Source organism: Solenopsis invicta, chromosome 1 (genome assembly GCF_016802725.1).
Source record: "Solenopsis invicta isolate M01_SB chromosome 1, UNIL_Sinv_3.0, whole genome shotgun sequence".
NCBI classification, from domain to species: Eukaryota; Metazoa; Arthropoda; class Insecta; order Hymenoptera; family Formicidae; genus Solenopsis; species Solenopsis invicta.
Genome location: NC_052664.1, coordinates 20,894,331 through 20,908,642, shown reverse-complemented (window position 1 = coordinate 20,908,642; position 14,312 = coordinate 20,894,331). Strand labels below are relative to the sequence as shown.

The following is a 14,312-nucleotide window of genomic DNA, read 5'->3' as shown; positions in this document are numbered from 1 at the left end:
AGAAAAAATAAAATGCAAAATTAGAATGTGAAAATAAATATATAATAATAATTCTCTAAATAAATATACTCTATATATGTATCTGCATGGAAGCCACATATCATTTTAATTATTTGAAACAAAATAAATTATTTAAAATTAAAAAGAATTTTTTTTTACATTTGTCATTTTCGGATCACGGAGGATCATTTTTTTTTAAATTTTATTTTTCACGAGATTGCATATATTTGAATTTGAAAATTGCGTTTTTAAGAAAAAATTTTTTTATAATTTTAGAAAAAAAAATTTTTTTAATTAAAAATCTAGAAAAAGCTTCCGTAATCCAATGCAGAATGTTATAAAAAATATTGTTTAAAAATTTCAAATTGATCGGATAAATTAAGTTCGAGTTATTTTAGTTACCGTTTTGAAAAATAATATTTTGACAAAAATGCATTCAAAGTTTAATAACACTTTTACAACGTAATTTTACATTTTACTTTTTTAAAAAAATATACTACATGATTTTAAAGCAGAAGCATATTATACATTTATTTCTTTAAATAAAAGTTTTACATGATATTGGAAATATCTTATTTTTCCACGTCGCTATAGGGTCCTATAATCCTTTAAGCAATATCTTCTATGTATATATTATAGAATGATTGTCATAAAAAGTGTCCTCTAACTCTCCTACTTTGGTATTATAATTGTAAAACAATACGATAACGCAATGTTGAAACTTATATAAGAATGTTAAAACCATAGATTCCCTAGAATTTATTCTTATTACATCAGATCTATTAATTATGTATCGATCTAAAGTTGTATCAAACTATCAAGGTTAGCAATGTCTGTATTAGTACACACGTTTACTTTTTATATCCTGTCTTAAAATTACATACATCCATCCACTTATTTGCATGACATAAGCTTCTACTTTTATTACATCAGCTTTTCAATATACTTATGTATATAATAATTAATCACAGCTTATAGTTATTAAAAAATTCATTATTGTCAATAATGTACAATACTTATTCTTTATTGTGTATGAAAACAAAAGACTTATTTGTTAATTTACTAAAGAAGGTTCAAAATTGAGTCAAAATGTCGGATCTTGTGTATTTAAAATAAAATTTTTTCATTATGTTGCGTACTAAGATTCGCGTCTCACTCTTGCTGGCCCTTCTTTCTTATTATTGCTTTTAACTTGAGAGTACTATTCACTTTCGTTAAAAAATAAGGTTTGTGGATTTACGAACGTTATGTCAAGTCTGCCTACTTTTCATACCAATTCGCGCAATTTCGGAAACTCTCCGAAATTTCTATTGTTTTCACAACTTTATTTTTCCCTCCAATTGCTTCTACGTCGAAACATTCGACCTTCGCGTTTTTATATCTACGTCGAAATCGAGCATTACACGTGGGGTAGATTTCTCTCTTCATCGCGGAAGACAAGAAAAACAAAAAGTTGGTCTTTATTGGGCCGCCGAGACACACTGGTTGTTTCAACAAGATATGAGAGAGGCTGTTTAGGCGGCACAGATTTAACTTTGCTCCCGTTCCTCAAATTCTGAATTCGTTTTTTCCCTTCCTCATCCTATTATCCTGTCGTATCCCATCGTAACTTTCTCTGACCGGCTTAAATGAATCGTATTATGACGACGATATTTAATTACGAATAACCGTGTCGTAACTAATTTCATATTAGGAGCGCATCCGTTGAAATAATTATTATGGCGAGGCATGCATGCCCTCATGCATTTACAATTTCATTTTAATTCAGAGTTATAAAAGTGGCTCAATGTAACATAGAATTGTTTAGAATATAAAATTCCACCGTTATTTTCATTATTCAAAAAATGCTATTTCCATTTAAGTGAAAAATACAAAGTATCTTACTTAATTAACTAGAATTATTTCAGTTTTGTATCTTTTCCGAAGAAAAGGGCTATTTATATCCGGATAACGACCTGTAGGGATTTATAGGTCGCAATGGCGTCCCCTGTGCAACGAATCTCATGAGAAATTCAGTATTCGCAGTAAATGCGAGAATATCGTTGAACAAGAATATCCTAACGTTTTTAGTGGCGTTTTGTAATTTACCCCGATATCCGTCACATTCTATCAAAGAGGCTACTTCTTTTCGATAACAAAATATCGATCGATGACGGGGAAGGGTTCGAGTACGCTGTACGATTTAAGAGGCGGTATCTTTTCTACGGCATGGCACAGCATTTTTTTTCAAGTCTTATCTTCAAAAAAAGAAAAGCTTACGACGTTTCCAGCCATAAAGCTATCCCTCTTCGGTCTTATTTCATCCGAGATACGTCCTGTATTTTTATTTCTTACGACGCTGTATGAAACTTGTACCCTCAATCTGGCGATCATTCCCTTTCCGCTCGAACAGCAAGCGGTACAAACAAAGAATCTTTGGAAGAAAACGACGAGAATAGAATTCCGTGATACCGGTAAACGATCCTCGCGCGTGATCGACATTTTCGCGTTGCGTCAAAAAATTACGCGGTACAATGGTGACAAACTTTCTCGCCCGCTTCCGCTTCTCTCATCTCTCGTCGAGAAACATCGAACGATTTTTATTTTCGCATCGAACGGATGAAATTGCCACAAAGCAGTCCAATCGAGCGGTCCGGACCAATCGTCGAGATGGCCGCAGGAAAGGACGCACTTCGAATTCGGGAGTAATGAAATTTATCACTGCGACGTGACCGGAAGCGACAATCCGCCGAAATATGGTCCTTCCGAAACAATTTTGTGAATTTCACGAAATTTTAAATGCGCCATTTGATTATTTGCGTCACGCGGCTGCTGCGCGTATAAAATGAAAGGCGAGTTACAAACAGTTAAAAATTTGCTTTGATCAAGTGCCTTGCGTTCGTCGGCATAAATTAAATGATTAAAGTGAGAGATAATTGATTTAAATTGGACATTTTTATCCAAAGAGAACGACTATTTAGGAATAAATTACCAACAATACAATTAACTGCTCTCCGAATTCATGATACAAAAGAGCGACCGATATGCAGAAAAACAAATTTAGCGTAAAATTATTCGATGACTTTGCGTGTTATTACTTAGACGCGGATAGAAATGAAATGTATCGCAGCTTTAATAAATGTTTGACAAGCTCTACATGCCTCAAGTGTGAAGAATATACTACTGATAGGATCTTTCATTCACTATTGGTTTCACGATGAGCGAATACAGAATGAAAACATTCAATGAATGTTGAGTTTTATGTGTATCTGTTATCAATTTATAATAGTAAAAATAGTCTCACAGTTCTTTTTCCATTAATTAACAAAAATTACATCTTTGTTTAATAAAAAAAGTTTAACGCTTTCTTAATCGATCCACTGTTACACGTAATTTTTCGGTTATCGAAGCACGCTTTATATTTCTCGATTCTTCATTTAGTTTCCAAATAAGCGGACGAGTTGAGAAGCGAAATTAATATTCGCATGTGTCCAAGTGGGTCGCGCGCGAGAGAAATAATATCAGCGAAATTGTAACGATGGCCGTGTAATAATTATGCGGCTTTCGCAAGCCTGTAATGTATTTAACCTCGCCCCTTATACGGATGAGTGCGCAGTTGACCGCTGGAGTAAGTTCAAGACTGTAGTTGTTCTTGGGTGAGGAAGAAAAAGACGCGACAAGGAAGGAACTGAGGGAAAATGGGAAACAGAAGGCACCTCTATTATAGACGATGCGTCAGATTGCGTCGCAATGTGTCGCCGTTATGATAAATGATGATGATGATGCTTTGATTCACGACGGACATTTTTAATTTTTTGCGAAGGTGAGACATCGATCTAAATCGTAAGCGGATTATTCTTCAAAATTTCAACGTTTCAAATTATTATTAATCGTTCCGTTATAAATTCTGTTCTCGTTTGATTTTAAATGATATTAAATATATTTGACTTTTAATTTCACGTGCATTTTGTAGGTCAGCTATGCTAATTACTGACTAATTATTTTATTCTCTGCAGGGATTGACAAACATTATAATTGAGCATACAAATGAAACATTGAAGCTTAATCGCGCGACCTCGTCTACGTGCCATCTAAGCGAGGTCGCGCGATTAAGTTTCAATTTTTCACTTCTGCATGCGCCAAATTCAAATTGCACGAATGACAAATACTGTACACGATAATTAGTTCGTATAAAAGGACGCGAAATGGAAAGGAGCGTAAATCACACACATTGCACAGACGTAAAATTCGCGTTAGTCAGTGGGTCAGCTTAATGGAGAAATTACGATGGTAATTTGGAAATTGCGATGCGAACGGTATCGTTCGAGCAACGATTAACAACTAACAGAGATACATCGACTGGAAGAAGCTGCAGCTACTAATCACAATGGATTTAAATAGTTAGACTCTGCTCGCCTCTCGTACATCTCGCCAATTTAGCACTCAACTGATTTAATGATCAGTGCTTAACAATGCATTTACTGAACATTACGAGACAAATATTCAAAATTTTCCTTTCTGTTCGGTATTAAAGTCCCAAGCAATAATGGCAACAGCAAACGTCAGGCGATAAATGTACACCCAAGAGAAACGAATTCGACAGGAAGACAGACTTGATATCGAGATACCTCGTGAAATTTGCCCTCGGAATGTTCTGTGAAAAATATTTTGCGCATTTGCATCCGTGGTATGCGCTCTATCGAAATTCGATGACGTTCGAGGACGTTTGAGTGCCAGGGAAAACAGATAAACTAGCCAGACAGACGCGGAAGCAGAGGTCAATGTCCTCGAAAAGGCGCGTATCGCAGGGTCGTATCGGAGGTTCGCAGCTTGCAACCCGGCAGAGAGAACAGCTCGACGTGTAAAAAGCGTGAGCGGCGGATCAGTAATAACGACCACGTGCCATCGTTTCACGCGACAGTTTATTCGCGAAAACGAAACGTTTCGTCGTCGCGCGTCTCAGAGAGAAATTCCAATGTCGGATTTCAACAAAGTGTAAATGCATTTCCTGCGCGACGATAAACCTGTGTAGATGGATGCGGGTAAATCGTGGCGCAGGCACGCTTCTCGGTTTCGGTGGTGACAGATATTTGTGTATAAAAAATTCGCGGAAAATATAAATTTTTCTCTTTGCGAATTATTAAATTCAATTACACGCGATCTCGTTTGCTCCACGTATTTTCTCACTAACTATCAAGGTCGAAGAGTGCTTCAATAGCGGAATGCGCGAATAAAAGGGGATCCGAAATTCTTCGCGAACGCACGTACGTGTTTTTTGAACCGTAGTACGCGCTCGAGAGAGCAAGCGAGTAAAAGTGAGAGAGAGAGAGAGAGAGAGAGAGAAAATCTCCGTTCCTCTTCACCCTGCGGCGCACGTCGCTTGCATCTCGCAACGAGGCGGCTTCGGGTTCACCGGGGAAGCTCGTCAGTGTCGTCCCGGAGCAGTTAATAATCGCGATGCACGTTGCGGTATCGTCGAAGGAGCGTCCTCCGGCTCCGGGGTTGTCGACCCCGGCTAATAATCACGGGGTGGCTCGTCACCTTTCCTCGCGGTTTCCCTCGTATCGGGATCGCAGTGGAACGAAGGAGGTGTCAACGTGCCGGCGAGGTACGCACGCATGCATGCACAAATGCACACCCGCACTGCACGCACTTTCCTCGTGAATCGTGCACGCGAATCCACCGTCCGTCATTCGCACACGCGAGTTTACGCACCTCGTAAAGACGCTCGTACGTTCGACCGGGACTATTTACGCCGAGGATGCGACATCTCTTGAGGGGGGGCCAGTCAGAAAAGGGGTGGATTGGCGAACGTGAGTTTAACCGCGTGGGATGGTCTTTTGGGGTGCCGGTCCCGACGTTGACTGCGCCATCGGGCAGACTCCATCGCGCCGCTCGACGTCGGGGTGGCGGCGACGACGGCGGCGGCGGCGGCGGCGGCGGTGGCGGCGGCGGCGGCAGCGGCGGTGGTGGCGGCGACGCCGCCGCTGCCGGTCGACTATCGATTTTTCCGCGCAGCCTCCGCGACCGGAACACGCCGGTGCACGTCTCTGCTCTAGCTAGTCTTGTCGACGGCTTGCCTATCCTGCGAAACTGTCGGGTCGATCTCTGGTTTGTCCCCTTCCCCACAGACCTCCTATAGAATCGATGTCTATCTCTCCGCGACGTCTTCGATCGAGATGAGATAATTATGATAATAAAGCCGGAAACTGAGAGGTGGGGAGGCTACGGTTGATTTGATTGCGGTTGCCTGGAAAGACGCTCCTGACTGTAACCAGAAGCAAAAATTTCCCTGAAGAAGTAGAAGCTAATAGTGTCCATTACTTCAATGTCGTTTAAGTGACAATGATGAGCGGTAAAAGATCGCAAATAATGAGAATGAACGATTTCATATTAGACCCCGGGGATGCAAATTTATATCGCGTTGGTGGGCTTGGTCGCACCCAGTTCTATCGTTCTTTTATTCTGCGGGAGTCTGGATCTTGATTTTTATCTTGTTTCCTTCTCTCGCGTCTGACATATGAGGTTACAGACCCTTCTTTCAATTGCCTTGCTTAGAAGAATAGTTGAGGACTCATCGTGTAAACGGAGATGAGTATCGCACTCATAAACGATCATGTTTATTGAACTTTTCCCGCGGCAGTCTTCTTACGATAGCTTACGCGTGCTTATGAATATAAATAACAATAATATGACAACGAATGTCAAATTGTTCCTAGCGATTGTTACGCTGTTGATTAACTTCGTGCCAATTCTTTGCATACTTACGCGCTTAACAACATTATGACTATATTATTATTCACGATAACACAAGCACGCATTGCTCTATTTAACTAACTCAACTATAATTAATTTAATATAATTACTTTACGCAAATAAATAATATTAATTTACTCCACAGACCTTGACATGTAGCCTACGATTAATCGTTTGTAATAAAATAATCTCTTAAAGTCACGACATATTTTAATCAATTTTTATTCATGCAATGGCTCGCGTAATAATTGTTATTAATAAAACATATATATTTTTAAATTTAAGTACTTCCTCTTATTACGTGCAAGTTTAGTAATCAGCTTATCGCAGAAGCGAGACGCTCGCATAAGCGTGACGTATTCGATATCGACTATTATTCTCAGCACGCAGAAAGTTCTAACAATATTACGAGAGAGAGAGAGAGAGAGAGAGAGAGAGAGAGAGAGAGAGAGAATTTAGTTAAACGAAACGATTCATCACGTCGTAGAGGAAGCTTCCAAGGATACTTCACTGTGATCGTACGTTACGTTTTTATTGAATTAAGATGCGCATAGCAGAAAACTCGCGGAGCCTAAAAGGTTACTGCAAATTGAACTCGCTCGTTGAAAAGCGACGCAAGCGATCGATCATTTCAATCCGGTCGTCCGAGATGGAAGGCCGAGATTAAATATCCATTGTGTGGCCGCTATGTGTCTGGATAACATCCGCCGTGCCATTGGACAGTTTCGGGTAGTTTCGAACGATTCTAATTACAAACATAGTCGGCCGCAAGAGAAGGCAATAAAGCTCTGAGGGTAGATCAAAACTTCGTCGATTATCGAATCTGCTTGCTCGAGCAGGAAAAGTCAGACCTCGCTTTCGTAGGCGCCATGTGCTCGTTTTAATTATGATTCGCGACGGTGGAAGGCAAGTGGCGCAGACGATGCAGCAATATTACATGTTCTAATGATATCATTCATCTTCCAATTAAGCGTGTCCATTCTCAGCAAAGTTTAACATGTTTATTTAATCATCTGCCTGCCCATTATTAATCATTTTTTAAATCCAGCAAAGTTCAGTATATCCATTTAAACAGTTTTTTTTTAAAGCTCGATATTATTCTGTAATAAATTTTTATCATTTTATTATTATTAAAACCACAAATGATCTGTTTCTATAACAACAAAGGAGTCTATTATTCTCAGGATTATATTTTAAAAATATTTTTACCCGCGTCGTTACTATCCGTGCGTTACCACGAAGTTATAATTTTCAATTAAATTAAAACGTGTTTATAAAAAAAAATGGAAAGAGCAGAAAGGAAGAGAAAGAAAAATAGAACGGAAATCAAATTGGCATGGTCAGAGGTAATAACAACGGAAAAATGAGTGAATAAAGTCGCGAACAAACGCGCCGTATTTTCTTGCTGCCGACCGCGGCTGATCATGAACAGATGAGTCTACTTATAGCCAGTAGTGGTACTCGATCTGTGGTCCAACAATAGGGGAAGTTAGCTTACGCTAGCGTTTTGTGTGCGGGCGATGAGTGATCTGTGAAATTGAGATGAAAAAGATGTCGGGCGGATCTACCGGATGCCACCATGACACGTGGGGTACGCAGGGGAAATATATATGTACACGTCGACCTTACGAAGCACGAGATGACAATAAGAATGACAAAGGATCTCATTAACGGAGCTGGGAGATATCTCACACGCGGGGAAATTTGATCTCAATATGGATATATATCATGGTCACATCCAGAGACGGAATGTAGAACAGCACGATAAATTCTTTAGATTACAACAAACACACGAAAATAACACATTAATTTAAATTTTTTATCTGTTATTGAACTTTTGTGAGGCAAAGGCACAAATCGGCACTCTTAATTGACACGCGCATTATTCGGATCATAGATTGATTGGCATGGATGCAATCCACAGGGGAGAGAGGGGGATCTAAAACCTACCAAAATTTTTTGTTTATTTCTTTTTATTTTTAATTGTAAAAAATGCAACTTTGCTTTTGATTAAGTACATTTTTTTGCTGTCACATAAAATATTTTTTTTCTTGTTAAGTAATTTCTGAAACTTCTGCTAGAGCTTTAATAGATCTGATAATTTTTGCAAAGTTTTTAAGCCGAAAAACAGAATATGAGATATGAGATATTGGTAAATTAATATCTCGTTAATATGAGTACTCGATTTAATATTCTTTTTTAGTAATATCATATGTAATATCATTTTAATATTTTGTTTTTAAAATTAATATTTAATAATATTTCTCATGCAAGAGGCCTTTTTCTATGTGCTTGTTTAAATTTATAAAAAATTTTTTTTTAAAAAAATAATGAGTATTTTACATGTAATAACAATAATATATTAATAGAAATATTAAAAAATTAAAATTTTTGTTTTTAATAACTGTACTTTGTCTACATAGTAAAAAATAAAATGTTCCAGAAGATCCACTCTAAATTTTATGTTAAAATAACGCAAAAGTTAAGTTAAAATGACTTAAAATAAGAGTTGTTTTCAAAAGTTAAGTTAAAATAATTTAAAATAGGAGTTATTTTAACTTATCTTTTGAGATATTTTAACATTGAAAATTTACAGTGAACTTTCTGGTTCATTTTATTTTTTACTGTGTATACTTTTTCAGGAAAAAAAAATTAAGATTTACAAAACTTAATATTTTTCCTTATAAAATCAGGAACGCGAAGATATTTTAAGCTCTAAAATATCTAAGAAATTCATTAACCCAAAAAATTGTATGATTATAGAATTAAGAACCTTTCTTCATTCACGAAAAAAATTTTGAATACGTCTTAAATTTTGTCAATGTCAAAAAGAGCAAGAAACTCCTAAAAGAATTCACACATAATTTAAAACGTTTAAATAAGTAAGAAATTAAATATTTGATTTCAGCAGTTATATATTTGTAAAAAAAAGTAAAAGAAGCATTGGTATTTTGCAATCTTTTTCTTTTTTACAAAGTTATAAAGTATTTTGTCAATGCTGCAATAAGAGCTGCAGTTAATAATGATATTTCGTCAAACACGAAAATTTTCTGGAAAGAAAATAGAAAAGGGAATATGTTTATTTATAAATATATTCAAAAGAGGTAGTGGACGATAACCCTCTAAATCGCTTTTTAAGGCGTGAATGATGACGACATATATCTTCGATCGTACACAAGGGAGGATTCGAGTGAGCGCGCTTCAAGTATCACATGTGGAAGGTCCTCCTTGAGTGAAATGATAAAAGAGACGTTCTCCGGGACACTCGGAGAATGGGGAGAAATTCAGGAAGCTGTAAATCTCGTGAAAATCTCTCGTCGAGACGACGATGTGACCAAGGACGCTTACAAGATGGCCATCAACGAAAGATACACAGGGCATCGCCCAAAAAAACATGTACACATGAAAGTGCGTCTTTTTCCGCGATTGTATCAAGGATAATGCTGGACGACTCAGCATTCGAATTCAACACTGACTTATTCTCTTCTACTTACAGCCTGTGTTTTTTTTTCTTATGCACTAAAGTGTAATTTAATTAATAGGCTTTATTCTGGCGTAGATCAAGCGAAGTGAGGCCAATTGCTAAAGTAAAAAGTACGATGGAAAGAATGAAAAGCACAGAGCGAACAGTAAAGTGTGTCAAAGTGTAGCGAAGTGTGCCAAAAACCAATGGAGGATGGAATGACATTCTCCCACGATTTCTGTCCGCATTCTGTCGTCCTTCGACGAAATTCACATGAACTAAATGGTGCAATGCTTTTTATAGTAAACGTGAATTACGGTATAGATTGCAAAACAATTTTATTTGCGCAACATACATTGTACGCGTAAAATTTATGCATGAAATTAAATAAATTCCTACGTCTTACTGCAAATTTATATAGAAAACATGGTATTATATTTTATCCTCACCCCCCCCCCCATTTACATTTTATACAATAATTTTGTTAATAATCAATATTTTAAATTAATTCAGAGCTCTATATTTCCAATTGTTGTTAAATTGATTCTAGAAACAAATTATACAATATTTATTATTTAAGATTTATCATTTATAAAAATGTGATGCATAATAGATCGGGGAAAAACAGGTATAATAATATAGCTTCTCCACACAGAGAAAAAGATTTCTTCAATTTTAATATTTGTAAGGTTTAGTATTTATTTGATTAAAAATTGCTGAAAATTATTTTATTGAATCAACATATTCTTGTACAAAACATTATTTGTTTGAATAAAAGTTCTGTTTAATTCAAAAAAACCTCTATTATTTGACAAAAGTATCTCTATCATTGGTCGTACTTCTTGATTCAAACATTGGTTTGTTTGGCTCATTTCAAATAAATTTGTTTGGATACAATAAAGTTTATTAAGTTCAAAAAAGGAAATCGTTTTCTCTGTGCATTAGAATAAATTTAAAGGGTTGATTTTGTTTAAAAAGCAGTGTTTTGTTATAAAATTAATACTAGTAATACTAAGATCCTGCTATGATCATTTGTTGACCTTTTCTCAATTTTAATTATGTTATCACGGTCTTATATTAATTATTGATAATTATTTGTTGTAATTATGTGATAAAATTAGTTATCGAATGAACGTATGAACGCATGTGTCGCTAATTTAGAGGTCAAAGCTTCCTTAATTCCCATAACGTACTCGCTAATACCGTACTTATAACGTCGCACATATCGCTGGTGGATTTTCGCGAGAATTTCTCGAGGCTTGGCCGAATTTACGGAGATTGACCAACGAGAATTACGCTTCGTAGCTGTCGTCGGTCACCCATCACGCGAGATCCGCCGTTCCAACTCTCCTCATTAATGCGATCAATCATACAAAAATGCACAGGTCTTCTTGCATTGTTGCGCATGGAAATACGTCTAGGTGACATTTAAAAAAAAATTAATCCGTTAGAATTACATTTTCTCGCGAATTTACGCCACTACGATCGGAACGGAGATTTTGTTAGCTTGGCCTCGCTCCAATTTACTTTCTCTAATCTAATTTCATATCTGTATCAATAGGATTTCAAGAGATTCGTTTAAATTTATTTATTACATATATGCATCTGCTCTTAAGAGACTTTCTCTCACTGTTAAATTTAATTTAAGTTAAGTCAAGCAAATTTGTGAGGTAAAACCAGGTCATATCGCAGACATCAAAGAGGAATTTTATCAGTTTTGATTCCAAGGTTTCCAATTACAGCTCGATGTGCTTTAGTACGAGCCGTGGTTAATTTTCGCGAAAACTTTGTACGACTTTTCGACAGGCTTTCTTCCCCCTTTTCCCGCTCGATGTCGGAAGGAACCAGAGTTTCCGACGTAAATGAAACTGAAGAATAATTAGCTCTCAAGGATAGAAGCAAGTTCCGGATCCTAAAATATATCAAATCCTTAATTACGCGACATGTTATCATAATTGCAACTGTAAGATGATAGAATCGTTTGCCTCGACGAGGCGAAATAAAAGATGCATTCGTAAACTCTCTCGCGTAGCTTACGCGAAAATTGTTGGGCCGTTCCCTTCGTTTTGCGTTCGACGATCCTCGCCGGCACCATTATCGAGATGCTTCGTAGGCTTCACGTCTTTGCGGACGTCGAATTTACTGTCTCTCGCCCGGGGAAGCGTGGTTTCATCAATTTTTGATCGATCGCTTTTCGCTCCGACTTGCACCACGTCGAAGATAGAAGAGAAGCGATCCTGCCTTCACTTTAGACTCGTACTGAATTTTACGCGTGAACGCTTTTGCCTGCGCGTCCGTCTGTCTCTTCTTCTTCTTCTTCTTTTTACGCCCGTCCATTCCGCTCGCTCTCTTAACGACAGCTGCTCAAAACGCCGTGGAAAGTTTTCGCATCGATAATTTAATAAATGATATGAAAACGATCCTCGAGTGAACGGAGAAACATGCCGCTGTGCACTTTCATATTTCTCCATCAAAATAATATAAATACATTAATATTATATATTGTCACTTCTAGTCACCGTTTTGCGCAATCTTTTTGTATTACATTATTATTAAGACACTATACTGAGGTAAGAGTTTGGTAATATAGTGAAATAATTAAATATTTGGTTAAAACAACCGAAAATAAGTTCACTTAAATATTTAATTGGCATTACTTGATAGCTATTACCAATCCCTTTTTTAATGTATACACACGCGAGATATAGATACTCAAATTTCTTGAATTATGCACATTGCATTTGATGCATATGTATCGAAAATATTTATAAGAAAATATTTAGATCCTAGGCATTTTTGCAATTTAATCGAAGTAAAAATAATAAATCAATTCGATGAAGATTCCAAAATTTTTCCAAAATATTATTTTTTAGATATTATTTTTCGTCGATAAGGTGTACTGTGGAAAAAAAACTAGATCGCGTACTAGATGCACTTGTCTCCAATGGCCTGTACGTTTATCGCGCGAAACGAATGGTCTTTCTAGTCGTGATCGATCTCATTCGTATCATTGATCCATTCCCCACATCAATGATGCATCAAACCATGCAGGCTTTGCCATATAACCGGCCATTGCGAGCGTTTAAAAATATTGAACTAATGATTCCGCATTGCTTGATGTACGTATTTATAAATTGACGCGTTTATAAATTTTTTATGCTGCAATGTTTCACACAACCTGCATTGTTTCGAAAGAATGTTTGTGTAAAGTATCAGTGTCGTATATTTGAGCATATATTTATTATCAAAAATTAAACTGCTTTGAATCAGTTGTAATTTAAAGTCGTAACGTAAGTTATAGAGTGATAAAATAGAACAATAACATAAAATTGTTTAATATTAATTGTTCAATAACAACGTTGCAATTAAAGAAAATTAAGTAAAATTAATTTATAAATGTTATTGTAGGATATTTAAATAGATTGTAATTCATTTAAGTTAGTTAGTTAGAGAGAGAGAGAGAGAGAGAGAGAGAGAGAGAGCAAGAGCGAAAGAACATGTATCGTCAAGTAGAAGAAAAGCGTCGTTTGACGAAAAGGATTGCCATTGTTCGAAACATGTGTTGTTTTATGGTAGCGTCATAAAACGCACAATCAATTGTATTCAAAGTGCGTAAATGTGACGTTTGCGAATGGACGCACGTATGTATCAGGTAAAAGGGGTAAAGGCGAGTAGGCAGGACGAGCCAAAAGCAGAAGATTTCGAGCGGTCAGAGAGAAAAGAGCATTTTCGAGAGTTCAGAGTATTGCGAGCAGCCTGAGAGTCAGGAGTTAAGAGTTTTAAGAGCTTGTGAGTTGAGAGCAAAGCGTCGCGAGCGGTTGAAAAGAGATTCGATCGTGAACGACTATTAACCAAACTGAGAGACTTTATTTAGTTGTTAAACGTTTATTTACTATTAAACTACTTATATTCCCGTTACTTCTGGTTTTATTTTATTTTATTTAACATCCTACATTATTGATATTGACAGAAAAAATTCGGATGGTTGCCACAATAATCGATAGTTTGTTTTGTGATCGTTAATATCTCACCGGTCTTACGAGAGTAGTTGTAGGAGGTAAAAGGGACAAAGGAATTCCGATTATCGCTGCAAGAAAGAGAAGCTCTGGCAGAT

The 14,312-nt window shown here is 36.7% G+C and overlaps 2 protein-coding genes across 12 annotated transcripts in view; one reads left to right on the top strand and one right to left on the bottom strand.

Annotated features, from left to right (window-relative positions):
• Positions 1-14,312, bottom strand: part of LOC105194829 — a 173,732-nt gene that overhangs the window by 110,610 nt on the left and 48,810 nt on the right. For 6 of the 11 annotated variants that reach the window (XM_026131362.2, XM_039451666.1, XM_039451682.1 and 3 more), the window contains exon 1: positions 5,695-5,867. The exons of 2 other annotated variants lie outside the window; for them this stretch is intronic. The gene's annotated coding sequence lies outside the window, so the exon portion shown is untranslated. Of the gene's footprint in view, positions 1-5,520; positions 5,868-14,312 lie in introns of those variants that run through there. 3 more of the 11 variants (XM_026131360.2, XM_026131361.2, XM_039451667.1) reach the window with 2 other exon arrangements.
• The window catches only part of LOC105194828 (lysosomal acid glucosylceramidase), a 31,709-nt gene continuing 20,918 nt past the window's right edge, over positions 3,522-14,312 (top strand). The window contains exon 1 of the mRNA XM_039451701.1: positions 3,522-5,587. Coding sequence (XP_039307635.1) covers positions 5,437-5,587 — 151 coding nt within the window. The 5' untranslated portion in view covers positions 3,522-5,436. The remainder of the gene's footprint in view (positions 5,588-14,312) is intronic.